A 25038-nucleotide genomic window follows, 5' to 3' on the forward strand; every position below is an offset into this window, starting at 1 on the left:
CCGTTTCCGACACCTTCTTTTTATAACTCCGCTCTGTCCCCCACAGCACTCGACCTGTGAAAACCACGCCTATGCAGCAACACAATTGGTCCGAAAGCGTCAAAGAGCCAATCAAGAGGCCCCCGGCTCCCCGCAGCCCAGAGCAGAGCCCGACCTTCTAGAGCCGCCGAGCAGACGCCCGGGGAATTCTCGGAGCCGAGGCGGGTGGCGCGGCGCTCCCGCGGCTCCCTGCGCTCGCGCCCCCGCGCCCGCCGCGTCCCTGCGGCTCCCTCGCGCCCGCCCTTCCCCGCTCCGCCGCCACCGCCCCCCTCCCCGCCTGCATCCTTTCTACCCTGCGCGTCGGGACGCAGATTTAGGAAGCGAATTCGCTCACGTTTTAGGACACGGAAGACGACGCGCGGGAGCGGAGCGCGGCCAGATTCGGATCGAAACGCCAGGCACCCCTCCGGAGGCTCGGGGCGCAGGAAGGAGGCGGCGGCGGCCCACGGAAGCCGGCGTGCACTTCAAGTTTTTGATAGCGCTCGTCGTCGAAGGCTTAAATCAGAGATTTTTTTTTTTTTTTTAAAGGAGAGAGATTTTTTTTTTTTTTCCGCGCTCTCTCTCTCTCTCTCCTCTCTCTCGCCCGCGGTTCCAGCCGGGTCCAGCGCCACGGCGGGCGCCTCCTGCGAGAAACAGGGAGAGGAAGACAGATAGGGGGGCGGGGGGAAGAAGAAAGAGAGGGAAAGGTAACCAAACAAAAAAAAAATTAGAAAAAAAAAGTCTCCTAGAAGAACCATCCGCCTTGGCAACAAAGAACTGGGAGCTGGGGCGCGGTGCCGGGGACCCAGGGCTGGACTGTCCGCTTGGGGCTGAGCCGCCGGGGCTCGGGCGCCAGTCAGCAGCCCCGCTCGCTCCCCTCGCCTCTGGAAACGACTCGCCCGAGCGGCTTTTTAAAAACGCAGGACGCAAGGACAGTCACCCCAGCGACTATGTCTCCCGGCGGCTCGCCTTGCCCTCTTTAAAAACCAGCGGCATTCCTCTCCCCAAAAGACACCCACCCCCCAGCCTCTGCGGTGCTGTAGTTGTGATTTTTGGGGGGCGCTTTTCTCCGCCCCTTTTTTCTTTCTTTTTCTTTTTCTTTTTTTAACTATGTGCTGCTGTTAAAAAAAAAAAAAACAAACCAAAACAGCAGCTGCGGACTTGCCCCCGGCTGGAGCCCAGCGCCCCGCCTGGAGTGGATGAGCCTCTCCATGAGAGATCCGGTCATTCCTGGGACAAGCATGGCCTACCATCCGTTCCTACCTCACCGGGCGCCGGACTTCGCCATGAGCGCGGTGCTGGGTCACCAGCCGCCTTTCTTCCCGGCGCTGACTCTGCCTCCCAACGGCGCGGCCGCGCTCTCGCTGCCGGGCGCCCTGGCCAAGCCGATCATGGATCAGTTGGTGGGGGCGGCCGAGACCGGCATCCCTTTCTCGTCCCTGGGGCCCCAGGCGCATCTGAGGCCTCTGAAGACCATGGAGCCCGAAGAAGAAGTCGAGGATGACCCCAAGGTGCACCTCGAGGCCAAAGAACTTTGGGATCAGTTCCACAAGCGGGGCACAGAGATGGTCATCACCAAGTCGGGAAGGTAAGCTAGCCAGAGGGCCCCCTCTCCCCCAAACTCTTGGAGGGTTTTTTTTTTTTTTTTCCTCTCTTTCTCTCTCCTCCCAGGACAGTCGGTGCGTCAGTAATTTGGAAGGAAAACTTTAAGTCTCCCTAGAACTGTGTGCAAAGACTCCCCGGCCTGCCCCTGTGGCAGGAAATTTCGGCTTACCTGGCCGTCTGCAGGCAGTGGCTTTTCCTGCCTTAAGTCTGCAGCCTGGGTTTTCTCCAGGATAGATGATAGAATTTTTTTTTTTTTTTTTTTTTTAGTAGAGCCCAGACATCTCTGCAGGAAGAAAGGAAAGCACCCCGCTGCAGGAAGTTTCACTGTTCAAATCTTTCAGAAACATCCTTATGTCTGTGTTGATGATGTGGGGTTTTTGTCTTTTTGTGTGTGTGTCTGTTTCATTTTGTGCTCAGAGAGAAAAACTTAAAAGTCCCTTTCTTTTGTGTGGCAGCAAGAGAGAGGCCTGACATCAGCTCCTCTGGCCCTTTCTGGCCTCCAGACCAGCCTCTGGGTCTGGAGGGGGCCCCCGAGCCCGTGGCTGCCGGGGTCAGGGAGGAATCGGAGGGCAGCTGGGTATGTCTGTCCACACCGCTTCACGTGTCCGGAATCCGAGGGAGAGTCCAGCAGGCGATTTGGGGGGATCCTTAAGATTATGTTTGCAGACCCAAAGGAGCCAGGGGGGGAGACTTAGACACACGCTTCAGTTTTATGTGTAAATAATTATCAACCATATTTTACATTGAGGTCCTCGCCTGACCCAAACCTGCCTGTCGCTTAAAGTCACTGATATATATATAGAGATAATATATATATTTATGGCACTGAAGTCTATCAAAGCATAAAGTTGAAAAAATAAAAGTAAAAGGCCTCTCTTGATGTCTTCAGCTTTCTCTGTCTCTCCTCCAAGTTACAGGAGGCCAAAGTCGGGCATAAATGTCCTTAAACCCAGGACACATTTAGCCGGTTTCACGGCAAAGTGCTTCCTTTTAAGTCGGGAGTATAGGATCCCAACACTTCTGGGGAATATACAGCGATCTGGTGGCCCAGCCTTGCAGTCCGGGACTGGCCTGAGCAGCCGTGGGGAATGTGATTAGCAGCTCCCGGGCAGACTGGTTATCAGGCCTGGGAGTCCACCCCAAGCTACAAAATTCGTTTTTTAGAACTCACCCGAAATCCAGTTTCATTTTCCCCCAGCAGCGGGGCTGCTGCTCTGAAGCTAGGAGGTGCTTCAGCATAAACTCGGACGTTTATTTCCCTGATCATTTAAACATTTTTCTCACGGACGAGTGGTGGAAAACTCTAGCGTTAACTGGCCGTGCTTTTAAAATCCTACCCCCCAAACGGTTTGAACCCAGACACCCGCAGGAACAGGCACACGCAAGAGTTTCTCTGGAAAGAGGGCAGTCGATGTAAAGTCACACGAGACAGAAAAAGATATAAGGAAATTAGGAGGCGATGGAGAGAAATGGAATGCTGCCGTTCACTTGTTTTGAATCTTGAGACATTTAAAGATAAGTTAAGCACGTTTAATACTCCTGCTGTGGCAGAAAACAATTTTGCGCCCAGCTGCTCCGCCTTGAAACCTATAAGCTCATCCATGCATTTTAAATTTGACTTAAATATTTTAGGGTAAATAGAAAAATCAAACCCAAGATTCCGAGTGACTTATTTTTTTCTTTCTTTTTTCCCCCCTCTCTCTCATTGCAGGCGGATGTTTCCCCCATTTAAAGTAAGATGCTCTGGGCTGGATAAAAAAGCCAAATATATTTTGTTGATGGACATTATAGCTGCCGATGACTGTCGATATAAATTTCACAATTCTCGGTGGATGGTGGCCGGTAAGGCTGACCCTGAGATGCCAAAGAGAATGTATATCCATCCGGACAGCCCGGCGACCGGGGAACAGTGGATGTCCAAAGTTGTCACTTTCCACAAACTGAAACTCACCAACAACATTTCGGACAAGCACGGATTTGTAAGTTTTGCTCCTTTCAGTAAAAACGTCCCCTTTCGTCGCTCTAGCAAAGACAGCGCTGTCCCCGTGCCCTGTAAAATCAGACCCTTCTCTGCCTCTCTGTGGCTGGAGGCGGGGGACTTGTTGGAGCCGCAGCCTGGCTGCAGAGAGAGGAGTCAGGGTTGCCGGGTGTCTCGGGGTGTTTCTCTCTCCCGAGAGTGGAGGCCTGGCCTTGCGAAAAGAAGGGGACCTAGCGGCTCCTGCACTAGGACAATTGTAGGTCTTGGGAAACGCCTGCCCTGACAGTGAAGTTCAAAACCAATCGTTAAGCTGTAAACTCAATTTAAAAAATGATGTGTTCCTAAAGGTTCGGAGATGCCATTGTCTTTAGAAATCAGCCCTAGTAGTTCTCGGGCGAGTGTTAAGGTCCGAAGCCTCCACTGCTTCGGTGAAAGGGTGTAATTGTGTTTTGGGAAAGACTTTTTTTTTTTTTTTTCTTTTACTCGAAAAGAATTGGGCTTAGGTGAAAGTCAGGTTTACTAGAAATGAGACTGATCTTTGGTATAAAAATAGGGTGTGTGTTGGGAGTGCGTCTGTATAGTATATATTCGGTGGGAGCACCCTTAGAAACTTCCAGAAGGCTTGGCTTGCTTGTTAAAAGTCAAGCAAAGGACCTTTTGCCCCCGGCCCCTACCCCTCCCCAACATTTCAACAAAATAAACAGCGATAAGGAAGGAATCAGCAGGGAGATTAGGCCCAGGAAGGCGAGAAGGGCGCGGAAATTTCTCCAGCGGGCAGGAATTGCATTTGAAGCCCTTGATTTGATTAAGGCATAAATATTCCTCTCTGGAGTTCAGCCTCTCAGGGCTTTAAGTGGATTGGGCTCGTCAATTAGCGGACGTTTAAAGGACTGAATCATTTTGCAAATTAAAATGCATGTTTTTTTCTATCTTTTAAGACTTTGGCCTTCCCAAGTGATCACGCAACGTGGCAGGGGAATTATAGTTTTGGTACTCAGGTAGGCTAGGGTTCGAGGTTCGAATGAACCCGAGACGGTGAGGGTGGGGGGGGGTTTCCCTTTGGAAACTGACGAGCACTTTGGATTCTCTCGAGGAGATGACATTTGTGGAGTGACAAGCACCCAAAGGGGTGCTCCCTGGAGGTGGGCTCGGTGCAAGCGCGGTGCCCACCGGTGGGGTGTAGCTGTCAGCCTGGCAGGCGTCGGAAGATCCTGTTTGTTCCGCTAAATCCCTCTTTGCCCTGTGTCTCCCCCCCGCCCCCCTGCAGACCATACTGAACTCCATGCACAAGTACCAGCCCCGCTTTCATATTGTGAGAGCCAATGACATCCTAAAGCTCCCTTATAGTACATTTCGGACTTACTTGTTTCCCGAAACCGAATTCATCGCCGTGACAGCGTACCAGAATGACAAGGTAGGTCATCAGAGGCCCCTTTTTATTTTATTTTATTTTATTTGGTCTTAATGGTGATAATGCTCCTGTCTTTTAAGCTGCTTTGGGTGAGGGTGAGAATTGGGATAGGGATCTTGTGAGTTTGCTTTTGCGATTTTGCATCAGTGGAGTTTTTTTGGGGGGGGGGGAGCTGCTGGTACATTGCAGAGGCAGGAGGGAAAAAAAAAAAACTCGACCAGCTAGGATTCAACAGGGAGTGAAAAAAATGCCAAACTCCTGTTAGCCACTGTCTCTGAGGCCGCCGGCCCCACCCCCACCCCTGACCCCAGGGCTTTCTCCTGTTTGTTCTGAGGTTTATCTTCTTCAGAAATTTAGGATCCAGAAATCAGGTTCTGAAGGAACCAGCTAAAAACTGAAGGCAGAAGCCATGGGGAACCCTGGGAGACGAATCCCAGTGGGGATCAGCTTCTCTCCCTTAGCCAGGAATCGGCGAGGAGCTGGTCTGGTTTTTATTACCTTTCATGCTGCTGTGTTTTTTATGGTGTGTGTGTGTGTGTGTGTGTGTGTGTGTGTGTGTGTGTGTGTGTGTGTGTGTGTGGTTGGAAAAACCTGCTCTGATCACAGGGTCCTACTAATTGAGTTGTCTGAGGCTTTGGAGAAGAGGTGACCAAAGTCACCACTATATTGGAAGTTTCTTTTTTTTTTTTCTTCCCCTGGGCCTGAGGCCGGGGGATTAGGAGTGTCCCCAAATGGAACAGCAGGCAGCACCTGGTATGTAAAGTTGTGGTGGCCTGAAGGTCATGGGCACAGAGACACAAAGTAACTCCTGCTGCTGATTCACCAGTCATCAGCCTGGCTGTTAGCAGGCAGGATGGGGGGGAGGGGGCATCTGAGGACCCCCCTGATCTTCAACTTCTGCACCCTGGTCCGCAGTGAGAGTTCGGCTCCCAGGACAACACCCTGTGTTTTGAATTCATTATTGCTCTAGGGGGTTCCTCTGGGGCCCGCGGGGGTGTTTCAGGTATGTTTCTTTACTCCGGGGCCTAAGATAGCAAGGCCTCCTGTCCCTGCAAGTCTAGAGAACCCGCATTTATTCTGAAACCAAGAACCCGGCCAGAGGGCCCTTTGCGCCCTCTGAGGACCTCTGTATACGTTATGTCCCTCCCCAAACGGAAGGGGTTTGAAAGGTGACAGGCTGTGGCATTTTCCCTCGGTCTACAGAATGCAGGCTCCCTCTAGACCCGGCCTCCAAGTTGTTACTGTCATAATAAGTTGTAACAGTTTTGATCTGACGAAAAGACCAGGGCCTTCTCTACCTCATGGCGGTGGCAGAAGCATATAAATGAAAACAAATGTTTCCACTGGTCATTCAGTCCTTTTTAGATCTGTAGTTGTCAATATCCTAATTCCCCAAGCAACCCCCTCCCCACCCTGCAAAAAAATAAAAATAAAAATCAAACCCACTCCGGCCCAAGGGTAGCGAAACCCCCGTAAATCATCCTGCTAGATTCACAGGAGTAGGTTGGCGTGTATGGGGTTTGTGTGTGTGTGTGTGTGTGTGTGTTGTGTGCGGGGCCAAGAAATGTGCCACAAACATATCTTATGATTAATTGCATGGTATTAAAAAAAAAACAACAACGCAAAATGAAAGCATACCTTGGAAGATCTACAGGTTGACCCTTTTGACAATTCTGACAACTTTTTCATTTCTCAGCCCAAGCTGTGGGCTGCCTGGAGGGAAAAGTGAGGCATTTCCCAGGGGTGCTTTCAGCTTGGGATCCTGGTTTGCCACCCCCACCCCTCCTGGGAGATGCAAACCCTGGTAGTTTCCTTTGGTTTTTATCTCAGGCCCCTCCCCACTTCTGTTAACTCCTCTCCCTTTCTCTCTAACCCAGCACATACATCCCAGTGGCATCTCCTGTTGGCGGTCCTGTTTCTCGTAAACTGCTAAGTTGGGGGAAACACCCCCAGAACATTCTAGAATATGAGGCCAATGTGTCTTTCTTGCTTGTGTGTCCTCTAGATAACTCAGTTAAAAATAGACAACAACCCATTTGCAAAAGGATTCCGGGACACTGGAAACGGCAGGAGAGAAAAAAGGTGAGCTGAGACAATTCTTTATTTCTCAGATAATCTAGAAAAAAATCACTTCACTGGGTCCCAACTCCCAACTGTGGGGTGCAGGCACTTATATTGAGAAGTATGGCGGGGAATCGATCGACGACTCTCCCCTGTCACATGCTTGCTGATTTCAGGACACAGAATTCTACCACCTGCATGTCACCTTAAAGGACATGAACTAGGCCACACCATGGTTCTCTCTGGAAGGAAAGCGTCAGGGATAATCCATTATATACAGATGCCTATTAATTCCTAATTAATTGAAGTTCCTCCAGGGCAGTCCCAGGAAAGAACTAAGCCATCCACAAAATGCTTTGGAATTTTTGCAGTCTGGTCCTGCAAATACCAGCAGACAGAACGGAGGCCCCTGGAGAAATCTGTGGCTCCCTCCTTCATGGGTACAGGGATCATTTGGCATCAGGCAGACAGCTGGATAGTATAGGAGAGAGGCCCTCCCCTCCCCCACCCATTCTTTCAAAGAATTTCTAAAATCCGGGGGGGGGGGGGGGAAGAAACACCCAAATTTTTTTAACCTATTCCCCGAGGGAGGGACAGGTGTTAAAAAATAATTTCTAACATCTAAATAGGTTTGGGGTTTTTTTTACTCCAATTAATGTGTTGGTGAGCCGATCACAGGAAAGTGCACCGTGAAATAACCACTTCCTCCCATCTTAGCCACCGGTGGGGAGTCCGTGGGCTTTTTGTGTTCCGAGGGTCAGGCCGGCTGTTCCGCTGTCTCTGGTGGGAGCTCCAACCTCCCCTCTTGCTCTTTGAATTTTTAAACAAAATTTCACAGCCCACGCCCATGCCCTTTCCCTAATAAAAACCCTGATCTTGAATCAATGCAACCTAAGCCTTCTTCCAAGTCCAACACCCTTGTGCCACAGTCTTCAGCCCAGTGAGAGGGGTCAACAAAAGAGGGGTCTGTGCGGCTGTTAGCGTGCCCCCCTTCCCCTCCCGGGGGGGGCAAGCAGATCTCAGAGTTAGCATGGTCCCCTGGTGGCAGGCCCCTTCCTTCGAGAGGGTGAGACCCAAAGGGGAAATGGACCCGGATTCCCTGACGCTGGGTGTGGGGTTTGTGCTGCAGGAAACAGCTCACCCTGCAGTCCATGAGGGTGTTCGACGACAGGCACAAAAAAGACACCGGCACCTCTGATGAATCCTCCAGCGAACAGGCTGCCTTCAGCTGCTTCGCCCAGTCCTCCCCAGCTGTCTCCACTGTTGGCACCTCCAACCTCAAAGGTAGGTTAAGCCTGGTCAAACTGGGTTTCTGGACTCGGGGTCTGGGAGGCCTGGGAGAGTTGGAGGCTGGGGCACCCCCCAGGGAGCTCACCTTTCCAAAGCTGCAGACCCTTCTAGGATCCGTAAACAGGAGCCAGCGCTCAAAGAGGGTGACCAGGTGTGGCCCCTTTCCTGAGCTGGTAGAAGGAGTGCTCAGAAACCCTTCCCTCAGGCCTTAGTGTGGCTGGGAGTGAGGGGTGCCTGGATGTTCCCTCTTGGGGGGGGGGCAGCTTAGAAAACATACCTGGAACATTTCTCTCTTCTTCCCCCCCCCCTCCACTGTCTCCAAACAAACTTTTAAACCATCTTTGAAAAGACTAGGATGTGGTAGGCTGGGGAGGGGGGGAGGACAGGGATTCTCTGCCACCTGGAACAGGGAAGGTGACCGAGAAGACACCCAGTGATAGAGCCACAGCCTGTGAGAGGGGCTGGACCACTGGGGATCCGAGTCCAGGAGGGAGGAGGGTCGGGGGGTGGGAGGGAAAGATGGTTCAAATCCCCAGTCGGTTTCCTGTGTTTAAAGAGCAGAGAACTATTTATTTGGAAAGACACACAGGCTCTCGTGACTGGAAGAAACCTGTTTTTTGCGTTTAGGCCAATGAAAGTCCTTTATGTCTTCAATCCATCTAAGCTTTAAACATAAAACAAGATCCCTTTTTTCTTTCTTTTCCCGGTAGGACACCCACAGAGGGTGTGGTGAAAGCAAAAAAAAAAAAAAAATCTCGGATTGTCTAGGGGCAGGGAGGGGGGGCTGCCCATCGCCCATCCCCGCCTGCAGGGACCGGGGCACACGGAGGGGCTCGCTGAGGGCGCGTGCTGGGCGCGGGGTGTCCGCGTGGGCCACAACCAATTCCTAGGTCAGGGTCCCCCCCACACAAATCCTTCTGAAAGGACTCACAAAATTGTGGAAGGGACTGATCTCCATCACTCACCAAACAAAGGCCGTGGTGGTGACTGGGAGGTGTTCCCGCTGTGAGGTTTAGTGTAAGTTCCTTTTAATTAAAAAAAAAAAAAAAGTGAATTTGCAATTGAAAAGGTGAGCAAAAAAAAAAAAAGAGTAATCTGACTAGTAAAAGCTCAATCCACGCCTGTAAAAACAGTGAAATCCATTACCGATTTGGGGGAGGGGCCCAGCCTGTCCAAATGCTTTAAATGCGTTATTGGCATTTTGAACCTTTCCGCTAACGTTACGAAGCGTCACCACACCCATTTTGCAGATGAGAAAACTGAGGCCCGCGGGGTGGGGGGGTTAAAAAAGGGGTTTGCGGAGTGTTACCCAGCTGGGCAGTGGCCGAGCCAAGGCTTCACCCTGGGAAACCGGCCCCCGCCGCCCAGCTTGGCGCTCACCTCCCCCCCCCCCCCCCCGCGCTCGTGCGCCCCTCCTTTGGCAGATCTGTGTCCCAGCGAGGGCGAGAGCGACGCCGAGGCCGAGAGCAGGGAGGAGCAGGGGCCCGAGGCCTGCGACGCGGCCAAGATCTCCACCACCACGTCGGAGGAGCCGAGCCGCGACAAGGGGAGCCCCGCGGCCAGGGCGCACGGCTTCGCGGCCGAGCCCGGCGGCCGCGCCCGGGACGGCGCGCGGCTGGACAAGGCGTCGCCCGACTCGCGCCACAGCCCGGCCACCATCTCGTCCAGCACCCGCGGCCTGGGCGCCGAGGAGCGCAGGAGCCCGGGCCGGGAGGGCGCGGCCACGGCCAAGGCCGAGGAGGCGCGCGCGCTGCCCGCCAAGGAGGCCTTCGCGCCGCTGACGGTGCAGACGGACCCGGCCCCCGCGCACCTGGGCCAGGGCCCCCTGCCCGGCCTCGGCTTCGCCCCGGGGCTGGCCGGCCAGCAGTTCTTCAACGGGCACCCCCTCTTTCTGCACCCCAGCCAGTTCGCCATGGGGGGCGCCTTCTCCAGCATGGCGGCGGGCATGGGACCCCTGCTGGCCACCGTGTCCGGGGCCTCCACCGGCGTGTCCGGCCTGGATTCCACGGCCATGGCCTCTGCAGCCGCGGCGCAGGGACTGTCGGGGGCGTCGGCGGCCACCCTGCCCTTCCACCTCCAGCAGCACGTCCTGGCCTCGCAGGTATTCATGCCCCCCTCCCCAGCCCCTCTCCGGGGCCCCTCTAAGTTTCCCTGCCCCTTGGCACCAGACCCTCACCCAGTCCCCCTGGTCTGGTGGCTTTAAATGACAATGGTAATTGCTAGGTGGAAGGTTTACCTCCTGGATTCGTCATAATCTTACACCTGCCCCCCCCTCAAAAAAATACATTTTGTTTTTCGAAGTGAAGGGCTGTTGACAGCAGAGTAGGTAGGTAAGTAGTAAAAGGGACCCACAGCGCTTCACGTTGTGCCGGGAGCGCCTCTAAGTCCTTGATCTGGCCGCACTTCAGTGGCACTGCTCTCACCCCCACTGTATAGCTGAGGCCCAGAGACGTTGAGGAACTTATCCAAGGTCACACAGCTGGTAGGTGGCGGAGCTAAGGCTCCCTCTACCCCAGGCAGTCTGACGCCAGGGCCTTTTCCAGGGTCTGTGATGTTTAGCTTCAGAGTTGAAACGTCTCTTTTTAAGCGTCTCACAGCCAGTCCTCCCTCGGGAATTGAACCAGGGGGAGAACTGAGGCCAGGGGAGAGGAAGCGGCTCCCTGGGTGGGAACTGACTCTTTCGGTCTTCCGGCCGGTCCCTCCCAGCGTGAAGCTTGTCCCCTGCCCCCGTTCCAAGCCTGCCAGCCTGTTCCCCAAAGGGTTAATGGTCTGTGCACACGTGGGAAACGTCGGAGTTGAGGGACAGCCTGGCAGCCTCCGCGTGGCTCAGACAGCTGTGCCGGGGCACGGGGCGGCCTGGGAGAAGTCTCAGGCCACTTGGAAACGCTCTGAACTGGTGAAAAGGTTCTGTGGGGTTTTCTGCACGCCCTTGCCTGATGTTTTGTCTGAGCACATTTGTCTCCCTTCCCTGAGCCAAGAGGCAGGATTGGCCTCGCTCTCCAGGGGGAGGAGGGGACTGAGAAAAGGGCCGGTTTCTGGCCTTTCTCAGCTCCTGCCATCTCCTCCCCTCCGTCAGCCCCTCCTGGAGACCCCGTCCTAGGTGGGCAGGTGATGTGGGCGCCAGGGGCTGTTGTTCTGGGCGAACAAGTTTACCTCAAGGCGAGGGACCGAGAAGTGGCCCAGGTCAGGGCCCCTGGATTTTCCAGGCTACTTTCTGCCACTTGCTCTCTGACTTTCTGTGCCCCTGGGGCCTACCTCGGTTTCTCTCCCTGTAACACCAGCATATCAGGCTGGGCGACTTCTTGTCTTGTCTCTGTTTATAGCAAACACCATGCTCCTCCCCCTCCCCATTTTTTTATTATTTTTATTTTTTTGCTTGAGATTTTCCCTGGATTTTGTGTGTGTGTGTGTGAGAGAGAGAAACTTCTAGGGTCGGAATGGAAGGGTTCGGGAGGGGCCCAAGAATGAAAAAGAATTACGCCTAATCGTGTCTGCCCTCCGGTCCGTACTCAGGACCGAGGTGGGGTAGGCAGACGGATGGACGGACTGTGGTCCCATTTGACAGGTGCAACCGCTGACCCTGCCGGGCGATTTTCTCGCAGTCCTGCTGGCCAGGCGCCCTGGGTGGCCTCTTGGAGGCATTACCTCATTTGATGTCCACCAAGTTCCCAATAGTATATGAATTATTGACTATTTCCCTGTTGTTGTTGTTTCGTGCAAGAAACCTGAGGCACATGGAGGGCCGTACCCCCGCCTAGGGTGACGCAGCTAAGATCTGGGGCGAGAGGCATAAGCCTGAGCGTCCTCCCCCCGCCCCGGGGAGAGAGCAGCAGGACTTGAGGCTCCGGGTCCCCAGGGGATGGGGAAGGAGACCGCCGGGCGGGCCCCTCCCCGCTCACTCGCCTCTGCCTCTCTCCCCCCCAGGGCCTGGCCATGTCGCCCTTCGGAAGCCTGTTCCCTTACCCGTACACCTACATGGCCGCGGCCGCCGCGGCCTCCTCTGCGGCGGCGTCCAGCTCGGTGCACCGCCACCCCTTCCTCAACCTGAACACCATGCGCCCCCGCCTGCGTTACAGCCCCTACTCCATCCCGGTGCCGGTCCCCGACGGCGGCAGCCTGCTGACCACCGCACTGCCGTCCATGGCCGCGGCCGCCGGGCCCCTGGACGCCAAAGCCGCCGCGCTGGCCGCCAGCCCGGCCTCGGTGGCCGCCGTGGACTCGGGCTCGGAACTCAACAGCCGCTCCTCCACCCTGTCCTCCGGCTCCGTGTCCTTGTCGCCCAAACTGTGCCCCGACAAAGAGGCGGCCACCAGCGAACTGCAGAGCATCCAGCGGCTGGTCAGCGGCCTGGAGGCCAAGCCCGACAGGTCCCGCAGCGCATCCCCCTAAACCCCCTCCCCAGGAGAGTCGCTTCATTCCAGTCCGGTCGCGTCTGCAGTGCACTTTGTCGGGTGTGGAACGAACCGTGGGCCGCGGCGGGGTGAGCCCTGCCCGGGAAGGGGCGCCCGACGGACTCCCTGGAGAGAATGTGCTGGGAGCCAGCCCCGTCCTCTTGGCGTGGTTTCTGTATCCGGGATCTGGCGCAGCTTCTGGGGGGCAGGGAGGGGAGGGAGGGGGGCTTGGAAACGTCTGTTGCATTGAGCTGTGAGGGTGGGAGTTAAAACAGGTCTGTCCGGAGCACCTCCAGGAGGCTGGTCTGGGAGCCTGGGAAGGAGAGGTAGCCAGGCCCCCAGGAGGGGGGGCGGGGGCGTTGAAAGGTTTCTCTCCCAGTGCAGATTTATATATATATATTTTTCCTTCACCGTGTCAAGTGGAAAGAAAAACAAATAAAATTAAAAAAAAAAAATTAACGGGGGGGGGGCAAATAAATACATTAACATGATTTTGTTTGTGAAGATTAAAAACTTTTTAGTGACTTGCATATCAGTTCTAAAGAAATTACTCAGCAGCATTGTTTTGGGGGGGGCAGGGAGGGGGGAGTCGCTGCCACTCTTGTTTAGTCTCTATTAAGATAATCTGTGTCTTTTTAATATTCTCGTGATGTTTTAAGAGCCACTATAGGTCTCTCCTTGCATGTTCCACAGTGATGTATTTGTGGGGTTTGTTTTGTTTTTTGTTTTTTCGGGTTTTTTGTTTTGTTTTGTTTTGTTTTTTCATTTTGAAAGCTTGCTTTTAGAGAGGAAAGAACGTGACTCTACACCCTTTCCCCAAATCTCATCGGCAACCCCAAGGAGGGGCGTGGGGGGGATTGAGAGGGGAGGGGGTAGAGAAGACACACACGTACCAAAAAAAAAAAAACAACAAAAAAAACGAGTTTATTTTCGCTAAGCTCCGTAGCAGGACTCATGTCTCTGTCTCTCTCTCTGTCTCTCTCTCTCTCTCTCTCTCCCTGGCAGTTCTTTCTCTTTCCTGTATATGCAATAACAAGGTTTTAAAAAAAATAATAATAAAGAAGAAGCGAGACTTATTAGCAAAGTATTTATGTAATTATTTGATAACTCTTGTAAATAGATGGAATATGAATGCTCGGAGAATTAAACTTTAATTTATTGACACTGTACATAGCTCTATGTAAATAGGCTCGCAGGCCGTCGGGTTTCACGTCGTCTCCCCCGTGGTCGGTTCTGTCCCAAGGTCACGGGATCTCGCTTTTGAAAACTAGAAAACACACTTCCCGCACCGACACCGACACGCTTTCGAAAGAGTGGTCTGCAAAGAAAAAATAATAAAAATAAAAAATGTCTTCTTTCTAACATGTCCAAGAGCGAGGGAGAGTGTGACGCCTCTTTCCCCCAGACTTGGGGAGGTGGTGCCACTTTCAGCTCCGACTTAAATTCCCTACGATGTTCACGCCCTACCTGCCCGGCGGGTCTGAGGTTGCCTGGGGGGGGGGGGGGATACGGCAGAGGGGTGGGGACTGCGGAGGCCGCGGCCTGACTTTCTAATTTCTCTTTTGTATTTGTATTTGCTAGTCTCTGATACCGTCAAAGCCAAGTGGAGTTGACTACTGTCGTCATTATTGATGGTGTTTTGAATTGGTGCCTGTAGAGATAATATTCCCAGTTCAAAAGTCAGGTGCTGAGATGGGTTAAAGACAAAAAACTCATGAAGGTATATTTTGTGTTATAATTGTTGATGAGTTCTTTGGTTGTGTTTTGTGTTTTTTTTTTCCTGTATTTCCCACCCCCTCTTTAAAAACGTCATTGAAATTTCAATAAATTTTTATTGAAATGTCTTCGGGCCTTGTGCGATAAGTGCTTTCTTTAGGGAACTTTCTGGAGTCTCTCTCCCCCTCTCCTGGCTTCCCCTGATCCCTTCCCTTCGCCTTTAAGTAATTAAGACCGCCCCCACCGAACCCGAGTGAGATGTCACTCAAGTTACAGAGCTAAAAACAAAAAGTCCCTCGCTCCCGAGAGGGAGCGGGCCGCTTCAATCTGAAATTACTTTTCCTTTAAATTAGGGAGCAGAACGAGAGACGGAAGGGGCCTGATTAGGACGGGATAGAATAGCAATTTCAGATACTTCGGTTTTAATGGGGAAGGAATGCTCCCCTCGCGAAGTCACGAACCCAACCGCAAGTGCGTCCGAGGGCTGCAAACGTTTCCGTCTTGGCCTCTGTCTCCCTTTTCACCTCGATCTGGGAAATCCAAGTCAAAAATATCCTTGCAACCAGTGTGCAAAAAAAAAAAAAACACACACACACCACCGAATCTCCTTGCAGCCAGCCTGGGGCTTGGCAAGGCGGCCCCCCCCCCCTTCCCCAGGGTTGTGAGAGAAGCTGAGGAGACTGACCGTCCCCTTGCAGTCCCTGGGGTCCCAGGTTGGGCCCGGCTGACCCAAGGCACCCCGACCAGGCCCGGTCCCCGAAGCCGTGCATGCAGAGCGGGGCTGGCTCCACCACGCCGGGCTGTGTCCCGCGAGGGAGGCGGCCACTTCTCCCCGCCTGGGAAAGGTAATTCCAGGGCGCATACTTGACCCCCTCTCCAAGGGGAAAGTCACCCAGGAGGCCCGCACCCTCTCCAGCGCTCTCCCCTCCAACCAGCCTCCAGGCTGTTTAAGGAGTTGCCTTTTGAAGTTCCATTTATCTTTGAAACTTTCAATAAAAAATGGTGAGGCAGTGACAGTCTTTGGTCTCCCAGCCTTCCCGCCCCCCACCCCGCCCCCAGCTCCATCGCGGACTGGTGTGCGGTGTGTGTGCTCGTGTGGGGTGGGGGCGGGGTGGGGGACAAGGACGGGAAGGCTCTCCAGGCTTTTCTTGCCCTGAGGGCCCGTGACGTGAGGACCCAGCCGGAGCCGGCCTGGCTGCGGCCCTGCCCCCTCCCTGGAGCCCGCCAGCTCGGCCCCGAGTCCCTGTCACCTCCCAGCCTCTCGAACGCGCCCGCACGGAGGGCCCCCTCCCCGCCTTCGGCCTGTACTTGGGAGGGGATCGAGGTCAGGACCTTTTTGGAGAGGGGCGCAAACCCCTTTCCACCTCCAGCCCGGCACGTGGGGAGCCCCACAGCCTCTCCCGCTCGGTTTCCCGGGGTGGCGGGGAAAACGTCCAGGGGCACGGAGGGTGCGGAGTCAGGGGACCTCGGGGAGGCACCTCCCCCCGAGGGCCGGGAGGTTTCCAGGGCGCGCGTTGGCTGTTGGCCCCGAGATTACGCGCGGCGCTGCGCCCCTGGAAGGTGCCGGTCGGCCGGTGGCGCCCAGAGGCGCTCTCCCGAGCGGGGAGCAAACCACAGCCTCGGCCTGGGAGAGGTCAGCAATGCCCCTTTCCCGGTCCAGATCCGCAGATCTGCCCCCCTGCCCCCCCACCCCGCCCCCCAAATTCTCGGACGGGGCTCAGGCGTGCTTCCAGCCTCTCCCACAGCTGGCAGGGTTTGTTTCTTTCTGTCTTTTTTTTTTTTAATCTCCTTTGTATCTTATTTGTATATAGTGATGTTAATGAGTAACTCTCTTGGCGCTGCCGGGCGGGGTGAATGGCTCGCAATCTCTCTGGGTTTCGTTGCCTATTACTCACCTGGCGCCGGTCGCAATCTCGCCGCGGGCTTTATGGTGGCGGCGGCGGCCGCGGAGGCCGCTCGGAGCCGGCGCCTTCGCCCTTTTTTCCGGGCTTCGAGTGCCACCTATCTGTCTGGCCCACGAATGCGCCCCCGTGGCCGCTGCCGGCTGGGCACCCCAGCGCCTCCCGGGCCCCAGAACCTGGGCTCCTGGCCTTGGCCCTTTCTCACCCAGCCACCCCCAGACTGCGCTCCCCTCCTCTGGGCCCCCCCTCCTAACCCTACCCTCCCCCCCACCACCCCCCCAAGCTTCGGAAGAAGCCGCTGTCATCTCTTTCCTGAATATCACATTTACTCCAGCTGGGACCTCCGATGAGAAAAACAGCCCTTCCCGCCTCTGGGCTTCCAAAGAGCGTGAGGAAATGCAGTGAGGGGACCCTTGCCCCTAATGTTCTCGCCAAGTACCTTGCCGCTCGGTGTAGAAACCCCCAGCAGTTGCCCCGACCCTGCCTGGGGGTCAGGGGCGAACCTGAGCCCATGCTGGGGAGATGGAGAGCAGAGGGTCCCCCTCTCTCCAAATAGACACAACTCGGATTCTGCCCTGGATGCAGCGCCTCTTTGCCTCCATGCGCGCTCTCTCTCTCTTTCTTAATTTAGGACTTTGGATTTTTTTTTTTTTCTTTTCGGTTTTTTTCCCCACCGGCCGAGTCTACAGGGACAAAGGCCACCGCGCCGCTGGCTCGCGGGAGCAGCCGTGCGCAACGGCACCGGGAGGGTCAGCTACCGCAGCCCGCAGGGCCGAGCGCCCTGGTGATTTGTAGATTTAAGGTGACAAATACGGCTGCCGCCCGAGCCCTCCTGCGCCCCCCACCCCTTGGGAAGGCCGGCTCCCAGTCTGGTTGCGCCCCGGCGTCGGAGACTGGCGGCGGGGGAGGGAAAGGGGTCGCCTTTGGCTGCGCTTGGAGCCGCGGGTGAAGGCGTCCGGGTTCCTGCTGACCTCCCGGCGCTAATTGCAGGGGCCGAAGGGCGCGCTCCGGCGGAGGCAGGGGTCACGGCCCTGCGCCCCTCCTCCCGGGTCCCCTCCACCGCGACGGAGCCGGGTGTGGGCGTGCGTGCGTGTGACGGTGGGTAGAGCCTCCCTCCGCCTCTGTCCTGAAACCCACCCGTCCTTCTTTGTGGGGAGGGGAGGGGGGGAAGTTCCCGGGCGCAGAGGCCGTTAGAAAAATTCCATCCAAGAAGGAAAAGCCTTGTGGTGACCTTTCCCCTAAGCCAGCAGACAGGCAGCCGCCTTGGGGAGGCAAGTGCCTTGAAACGCCCCGCGCCCGCGCGCTTTCTGCCTCGCTGGTTTCCAAGGTTGACCTCCGGGCAACCAGCCCCGAGAGCGAGGCCGCGAGCCGGCCGCCCCCGGCTGCTTAATACCCGCAGCTGAAGACGCGCCCTCCCCGCGCGCGGGCTCTGCGCCGCAGCTGCGTTCCCGCAGGCCCCGCAGGTGTCGGGAGGGGATGCGCGCGCGTGTGCGTGTCCTCGTGCGTGCTCCATCTGCAGGCGTCTCTTCCAATTTGCCTTGAGAAGTTCATGCCCAAGACAGTTCCGGATGTAGATGCATTTGGTTGTTTTATAATCAAGATGCGTATAATCAAGTCGTATATATGTTGCAGATGTTGGCGCTCCAAGTACACATAACAACAATAAAAATAGCTGGCATGCGAGGGCCGCGAGCGCGTGCCAGGCGCTCGGATCCTTCCCCGCAAAAGGGGTCTCTCCTCGCCTCCCCGCAATTAACCCTTTAGGGCGCGCGCGCGCGCAGGGCTCGCATCCCTGTTTTAAAAGGAAACTGAGGCACCCCGCACATTGAAGTCACTTACCCGAGATCACCCCAAGAAACTGGAGGAACTGGAGCCAAGAATCCCAGCCGAAGCGGGGTTCAGAAGCCACTTGAATCGCCGTTCCTGACTCAGGTGGAGGTGTGCGTACCTGCGGAGCATGTGTCCGGATATGAAGAAATCCTCGGGCGTGCTGCAGGGGGGCTGGGGGGGTTGGTGTGTGACTCCCACGCGTTTTGTACGAGAACATTTGGATTTCTTCGGCCATCTGTCGTGCAGTGTGAAAGTAAAGCTTTTATTCTGGTGTCCACTGCCCCCTCCCCCCGAAAACCCCGTCGGGGCTTTTGTTCCAGAGCAGATGAAGCACAAGGTGGGCCCAAGACAAACCCCCCTTAAAAATGCCCGCGGCCGGGCACTGGAGCAGATCCCCAGCGCTCCTCCGATCGGGGTCCCCAAGGGTTGGGGATTTCAGCAGCGCCAGCGTGCCCCAGGGCGGGCAGGGCCACCACGCTGACTCCAGGGGTTCCCTCTACCCGAGGTGTCCCGGGCTCTTCTCCGCCCGCCTCGGATGCTCCCCCAAGTCCCTGGCATTTACGGTGTCCACTGTCCAGGCCCGAAGGCCCTGACTGCAGGTGGGGGTCTTTGTTGGCACAGGGACCGGTCTCTCTTTCCTGGTTCCCCCCTGTCCAGCTTCCAGAATCCTAAGCAAATTTAGTTTTGTCTTGCCCTGTCTCTCAACTCTCTGGCCGAAGCTGGGAGCCGAGGGCTCAGCTACTGGGGAGACAGGTTCTGCTGGGAACCCGGAGAAGGGATGCTGAGGGCACAGCCTCTCCCACCCCACCCAGGAAACGGGGTGCCAGGTCCTGCAACAGTGCGGCCCAGGTTCCCGGGCCTGCACAACTGTAGGCCCCGAGCACCTCGAGAGCTGAGGCCGGGATCTGCTGCAGGTTGGGCGGGGGTGAAGCCACACATTGCTCGGGTAGGGAGCAGGGGGACCCTCTTTCCTGCTCCAGAGACGCTTCGCGCTTCCTGCCCCACTGCTGGGATGAAGTCAGGCGGCCTGAGCGTGTCCTGGATCACGCAGCGGGGGCGCAGCCCCTGGAAGGAGGGCTGTGGGAGCTCAGTGGGGGGGCATTGGTACGGTGGGAGCCGTGGGAGCCGTCCACTCCCCACCCCAACCCCTAGTCGGACGACTCAGGTCAGCCAGTCTATCTGCGCGTTTGAAATGCGATCCTCGTGCCACTCAGGTTTGCAGCTAATGACCGGAGCTCTGGTTTCGGGTTGGGGGATTGCCCCCTGGAGGAGAGGACGGCTTCCCCAGGCCCACGCCAGCCAGCCCCACCTAGGCGCTCCTCCTGCCCACCAGGAGGGACCAGGAGGATAGGCTCCCTGCCCCTTCAAGGTTCCCAAAGCGTCCGGGACACCCCAGGTACGGTACTGAGAGTCGTAGGTGAACTTCCTTCCTGCCACTTTTGCACGTGGCTTTCCACCCAAGTCCCCAGGGCCGGCGTCTTGGGTGTAACTTTTTTTTCCTTTTATGCGGGGACCAGGCGCCCTTCACTTTTGCAGCAGCCCCAGGGGAGCTCCAGTTGTCTGGGGGGGGGGGGGAGTGTTGTTACTTTAGTCGCCCCCACCCCCAGCCGTCCCAACCCCGTCACAGAGCCGAGGTGCAAGCCTGCGCTGAGAAAGTGTCTGCCAATAGCGCGCCCAGCGCCCCAATCAACCCCAGGCCTCCCTCCTGGCGCCCGCTCCCGGGCGGTCTCCAGGGCTGGGGCTCGGAGCTGGAGCCAGAGCTCCTGGCATCGGTGGATTCTCAGGAATCACACACAAAAGTTGGTTACTGAGCATATATGCAGGCTGGGCAGGGGGGAGGCGCTGCGATTACCCTCAGATTCTCAGCCAGGTGTGGGCCCGACCGAATTAAGACCCGATCATTGCTCAGGAGACGGAAGGAAATGTGGGGAGTGTTTAGGGTGGTCCCTGCAGACTCGGGTCTCTGCGGGGTCAAATCCAGCTTTAGGGACTAGCTCTTCTGGTCTCTATCTCTCACCTTCTCTAAGGACACGATTTCTTCACTTATTTTGAATGGAAGCCTCCAGACCCTAAAGGCCTGAGGCGTTGTCTAATTAGTTGACTAATTAATGATATTAACTTATTAACCTAATGATTAGGAGCAGTCATTATCACCCCCGATGAATTCTGTGTTAATTTCCTGTTGCTGGCGTCGGCCCCGCCGGACTAGCGCGGGTAATAAAAGGAAACCCCTTTGCATAAAACAGTTACTTTTTATTGCATTCCTCCCCATTCAAGATCTAGGGTGAAAGGAGTGGCAGAGGAGTCCCCTACTGGGGTCCAAGTTGGGGGTTCCCCAGCCTCTGAACCCCCTCAAAGCCACCTCCACAGACATCACAGTGACATGGCGCAAAGGGCAGATTTCATTTTTGTTCAGATCTTCAGAAGGACTTAGTTTTTTTTTTTTTTTTTTTTCATTAAAGACACACCCAGTGGAACTGGGGCTCTGAATTTGGGGAGACAGACGTGTACATGTTGCAGGGAGATAGTTGGGGGTCAGAGGGTCCCCCCCCCAGCCAGCCTTCTCCTGGGGTAAAAATTAACGCCATGAACGCGGGGACCTCTTTCCATGCAGACAATCCCCTCTATGTTTACTGCCCAGCGGAGCCCAGAACAAAGTAGGCGCCTACCCAAAACCTGTGGGGGGGAAGTCTGAACGTTCGGGGACCCCCCTACCTGGCAAGCCCGAGGGTAGCTAGTGGACGCATTTTTAAATGTCGCCCGCGTCTTCTACCAGGCGTCCCTCTGGAGTTTCTTTCGCTTTTTATTCAGACAAACACATGACAATTCACAAGCACATAAAGGCCCGGCTCAGACACCGTGGAATGTTCCCGGGAGAGGGACTTGGTTCCTCTTTCCCCCGCTCTGAGAAAACAGGATGTGCCAGGAAACCCTCGCCGCCCAAGTCCGGCCCCCATAAATCCCTCTCGGCCTACACGGCTCCTTCGGGATGGATTTCTTCCTGGTGTCAGCAAGATTGATTCCAAACAAGATGCTGGGAGCTGAGGACACCTCCTCTTCACAGCCCCCCCAAACCAAGCAATCCCCCAGCAGCCTCTATTCCGAACTCTCCCCCCCACCCAGGCTTGCTCACAGGCCCATCACAAGGAAAGCGTGGGTGGTGAGGCCAGTGTTTGGCGACAGCCTGCGTGTCTGCTCCGGGGAGCCGGGGACACGGTGCCTTTTCCTCTGTCTGCTGATCTGCAGGCCGTTTCTGGGCCGGTTTTATTGGACATCAAGGGCGTTATTTCTCGGTACATCCTGGTTTCTGAGTTGGAGCAGAAACCTGAGATGAGAGGGCTCAGACAGGAAGAGGGAACTACAGTCGATTAACACGAACTCTTGCTTCCTCCTGGGGGGGAAAAAAAATTCAAGCTACCTGTGTTGCAGAGCTCAGGGGAGGGCGCGAGCCCGGGAGCCCGACGGCGGGCTCCGGGGCTTGGCTTGGCCGCTCCTTTGCCGCCATCTGCTGGGCGGATGGGGAAGTGCATGGGGCCGTTCCCAAGACTTGGGGAGGCTGAGAATCACTGGCTCACCCATCCATCCGACCGTCCGCCCATCCATCCATCCATCCATCCATCCATCCATCCATCCATCCATCCATCCATCCATCCATCCATCCATCCATCCATCCATCCACCCACCCACTCACCCATCCATCCACCCACCCACCCATCCATCCATCCATCCATCCATCCATCCATCCATCCATCCATCCACCCACCCACCCACCCATCCATCCATCCATCCATCCATCCATCCATCCATCCATCCATCCATCCATCCATCCATCCATCCACCCACTCACCCACCCACTCATCCATCCACCCACCCACCCATCCATCCATCCATCCACCCAGCTAGCCAGCAAATAATCATCACTGAGGCTCTGTTCTCATAAGATTTGCATTCCATCCCCTGGCTCTGAGGTACCCAAGGAGCAAGGTGTCAGCGATGAGAGCCATGCCCAGCCTGCCACCTGTTTTTATGTGGCCTGTAAGCTAGGAAGGTTTTTTTAAAAAAATATATTTTTAAATAACTGGAGAGAAAAAATCAAATGGGGAATAATACTCAATGACATGTGAAAATACGGGAATCCCACCGTGCCTATTTATTTATTGACATGTGACCTCGGGCCTCTTTCTCTCTATAAGGCCAGAGTGCATTGTCTTGACAGGAACTAAACGACATGCAGATCAGAAACGTTTGTTATCTGGCCTTTTGCAGAAGAAAGCTCACCGCCCCACGTCTAAAGGAAGGGGTGGCCACTACCCCCATTTTTCAAAATGAACAATTGTGCTACAAATCCCAAGAAAGTCTGGGATCTACCTCCTGCTCGATTGAATGGGGGGGCGGGAGGGAGGCAAAAAAAGACAGACCCGGAGCCCAGTCACCTGAAGGCTGGACTCCCATTGGGTTAAATGAAGCTAAAAATAATCATTTAAAAGTTGCTTTGAAATGGAAATGAGCGACAGCACTGAAGACTTCCAGCACTTAGTAGGGCCTCAATAAAACAGCCATTCACTGGCAGAGGTCACCTCCCCGGGGGCAGAAACACAGGAGCTTGGAGAAAAAGGCGCCGGTTAGAAGATGGAGGCCGTTTCCCCTTCAAATGACTCTGTCCAAGTTCAAACAGAACAGGCGACGGAGGCTCGGGAAGGCACATGGCGGAGGCTCGTGCAGACTCAAGGTGAACCGGCTTTGTCTCCCCTCCACTCTCCCTGCTGTAAAGCAGAAAGCCGGGAGCTGCGGGACAAAGGCCAGGCTGGCCCTGAATGACTTTTTTTGTGATTTGCTTTTCTTTGGGCTGAATGGAGGAGACATAAGGTCATGTTTATTCCTCTCTAAGGCTTGGAGCGATTGAAAACACAAAAGGGACTGTAACAGTCTCTCTCTCTCTCCCCCACTCCCAGGGTCGGGGAGGGAACCGAGGCCGGGAGAAGGTGAGTGAGTTGCCCAGATTCCCTATCCAAGGCCTGACTCGCTCACGAAGCTCGGGTCTCCCCCTCTGTGTCCTTCCTATAACCAGGCTTGGCCTCCCTCCCTCTCGGCTTGGGCCTAAGTGAGAGTCTCCTTATTTATCACTGCGAAGGCCCAGGATCCACAGATCCCCAATCGGGAGCCGAAAGTGGAGGCAATTACCCGGATAATTTAGGCAAACGTCCAGGTTGCTCTGTGAGGGTTTTCATGTCCGTGTCTGCATCGCGGGGAGCAATGGTTCCCCTTCCTCCCCCTCACTGTGCTGGGAAAAGGCAGTTCTCCCCCCACCCCGACCCCCCCACCCCGAAGCCCCTGTTTGTTTTGTGCGGAGGAACAAGGCCCGGGCTTAGGAGAAAGGGAAGGAACAAAGCCCCAGGGGGAGAGGCGGCCGGCGGACGGGGGCCCAGCCACTTCTGCGCTCGGGTCAGTAACCTTTGTGTTTCCGTGAAAACGCGGGCCCGGGGGCGCAATTCTACTCCCCGCGCGTGAAACATCAAAGTGGCCGTGGGGAGTGCGTGCGTGTGCGTGTGCGTGTGCAGGGGTGGGCGGAAGTAGGTCCGCAGTTGTAATACAAATAAATAATACAGTGATTAGTAAATAACACAGGAATAAACTCTGTTTTGCGTACTCCCAACTGTAAACCTACTGTGCCCTGCCCTGTCCATGTGTGTGAGTGCATTCAAAAAGTAAAGCAAATCATGATTTAAAAAAAAAACACCTGAAAATAAGTCTTCTATAATTTCTTTAAAAAAGAGTGGACTTTGGAGTCAGACACTCGCGTTGCCCCCGGCCCCTCCCCGGCACAGCCTCGCTTCCAGCTTGCTCCCGGGCCCTGTGACCCTGGAAGGAACTCCAGCTCCTGGAGCCTTCACTCCCCTCCTCTTAAAACCGGCTGGTAATGATCCTGGCTTTATAGAGTTCCTGGGAGATCATATAGGTCCAGCCCGGAGCCCAGGGGCCCGGGGCACCCGGCCAGTCCGACGCTCGCCTGCTGTGACCGTCATCGATGGGGTCTGAGGCCCCATCTGCTCTAATGAACGCGAGCACATGCGTTTCCAGAAACAAGGCAACTGGCCCCGGACCTCCCAGCCAGTTTCTTTCCTGGTCGGTACACGCACGGGGGCCAAACAGGAAGGCTGGTGCCCCAGCGACACCCGAACAATGGGAAATCCATGCATTAAAGTTTTATAGACTGCGGTAACCTGGTTCAAAGAAACAGGCTCCGGAGCCAAGCGAGCTGGTGTCCAATGACACGGAGTAGAACCAGGAGCCCCGAGCACAGAAGCCTCTTGCCTCTGTTACTATTTATTTACCCCCTCCCCCGGCAGCCAGGGTGGCAGGGTGGCCGGCTTTGCTCCTGGTCTCATGGTCGGAGATATAGAAATAGGGGCCCAGGAGGGTCAAACTTTCACGCCGGGGTCCGAAGCCAATTCAGAGCCAGAGGCTTCAGTGTTCAGTGACAACAAGCCAGCTCTGCAGGGCCAGCAAAGAAGAATAAAGGGCGGAGTGTAAATAACCTAAGCGCAGCAACGACAAAAATCAGGCAGGTGTCCTGTGCCCCACCTGCACCCGGCCCCACCTGGGCGGCCCCTCAGGCTGCCAGCGCCTGGGCTGCACCCCAGACCGGCTGAATCCGCGTTTCGGAGGCAGGCCCCGGCCTCAGTATTATTTTAAAAACTCCCCAAGTGATTCCAAAGAATAATGGAACCATGTGGAGCCCTGGCCAGTGTGGCTCAGTTGGTTGAGCATCGGCCTGTCCACCAAAAGGTCGCCGGTTTGATTCCCGGTCGGGGCGCTCGATCCCGTCTGAGTGCACGC

The 25038-nt window shown here is 55.6% G+C and overlaps 1 protein-coding gene and 1 long non-coding RNA gene across 2 annotated transcripts; one reads left to right on the forward strand and one right to left on the reverse strand.

Annotated features, from left to right (window-relative positions):
* Positions 1 to 234: 234 nt before the first annotated feature.
* TBX3 (T-box transcription factor 3) lies at positions 235 to 13923 on the forward strand. Its single transcript, XM_087828675.1, has 7 exons — positions 235 to 1606; positions 3335 to 3602; positions 4869 to 5015; positions 7018 to 7094; positions 8203 to 8357; positions 9788 to 10464; positions 12288 to 13923. The coding sequence occupies exons 1-7, from the start codon at positions 1218 to 1220 to the stop codon at positions 12750 to 12752; spliced, it is 2178 nt and encodes a 725-aa protein (XP_087684801.1). The 5' UTR covers positions 235 to 1217; the 3' UTR covers positions 12753 to 13923.
* Positions 13893 to 18894, reverse strand: LOC107542391 (uncharacterized). Its single transcript, XR_001603707.2, has 2 exons — positions 18211 to 18894; positions 13893 to 14072 (listed from the first exon to the last, which is right to left on the reverse strand). It is a non-coding gene; the product is annotated as an uncharacterized LOC107542391 (long non-coding RNA).
* Between the last annotated feature and the right edge of the window lie 6144 nt (positions 18895 to 25038).

This window comes from Miniopterus natalensis, chromosome 20 (assembly GCF_054644295.1).
Source record: "Miniopterus natalensis isolate mMinNat1 chromosome 20, mMinNat1.hap1, whole genome shotgun sequence".
Classification (NCBI taxonomy): Eukaryota; Metazoa; Chordata; class Mammalia; order Chiroptera; family Miniopteridae; genus Miniopterus; species Miniopterus natalensis.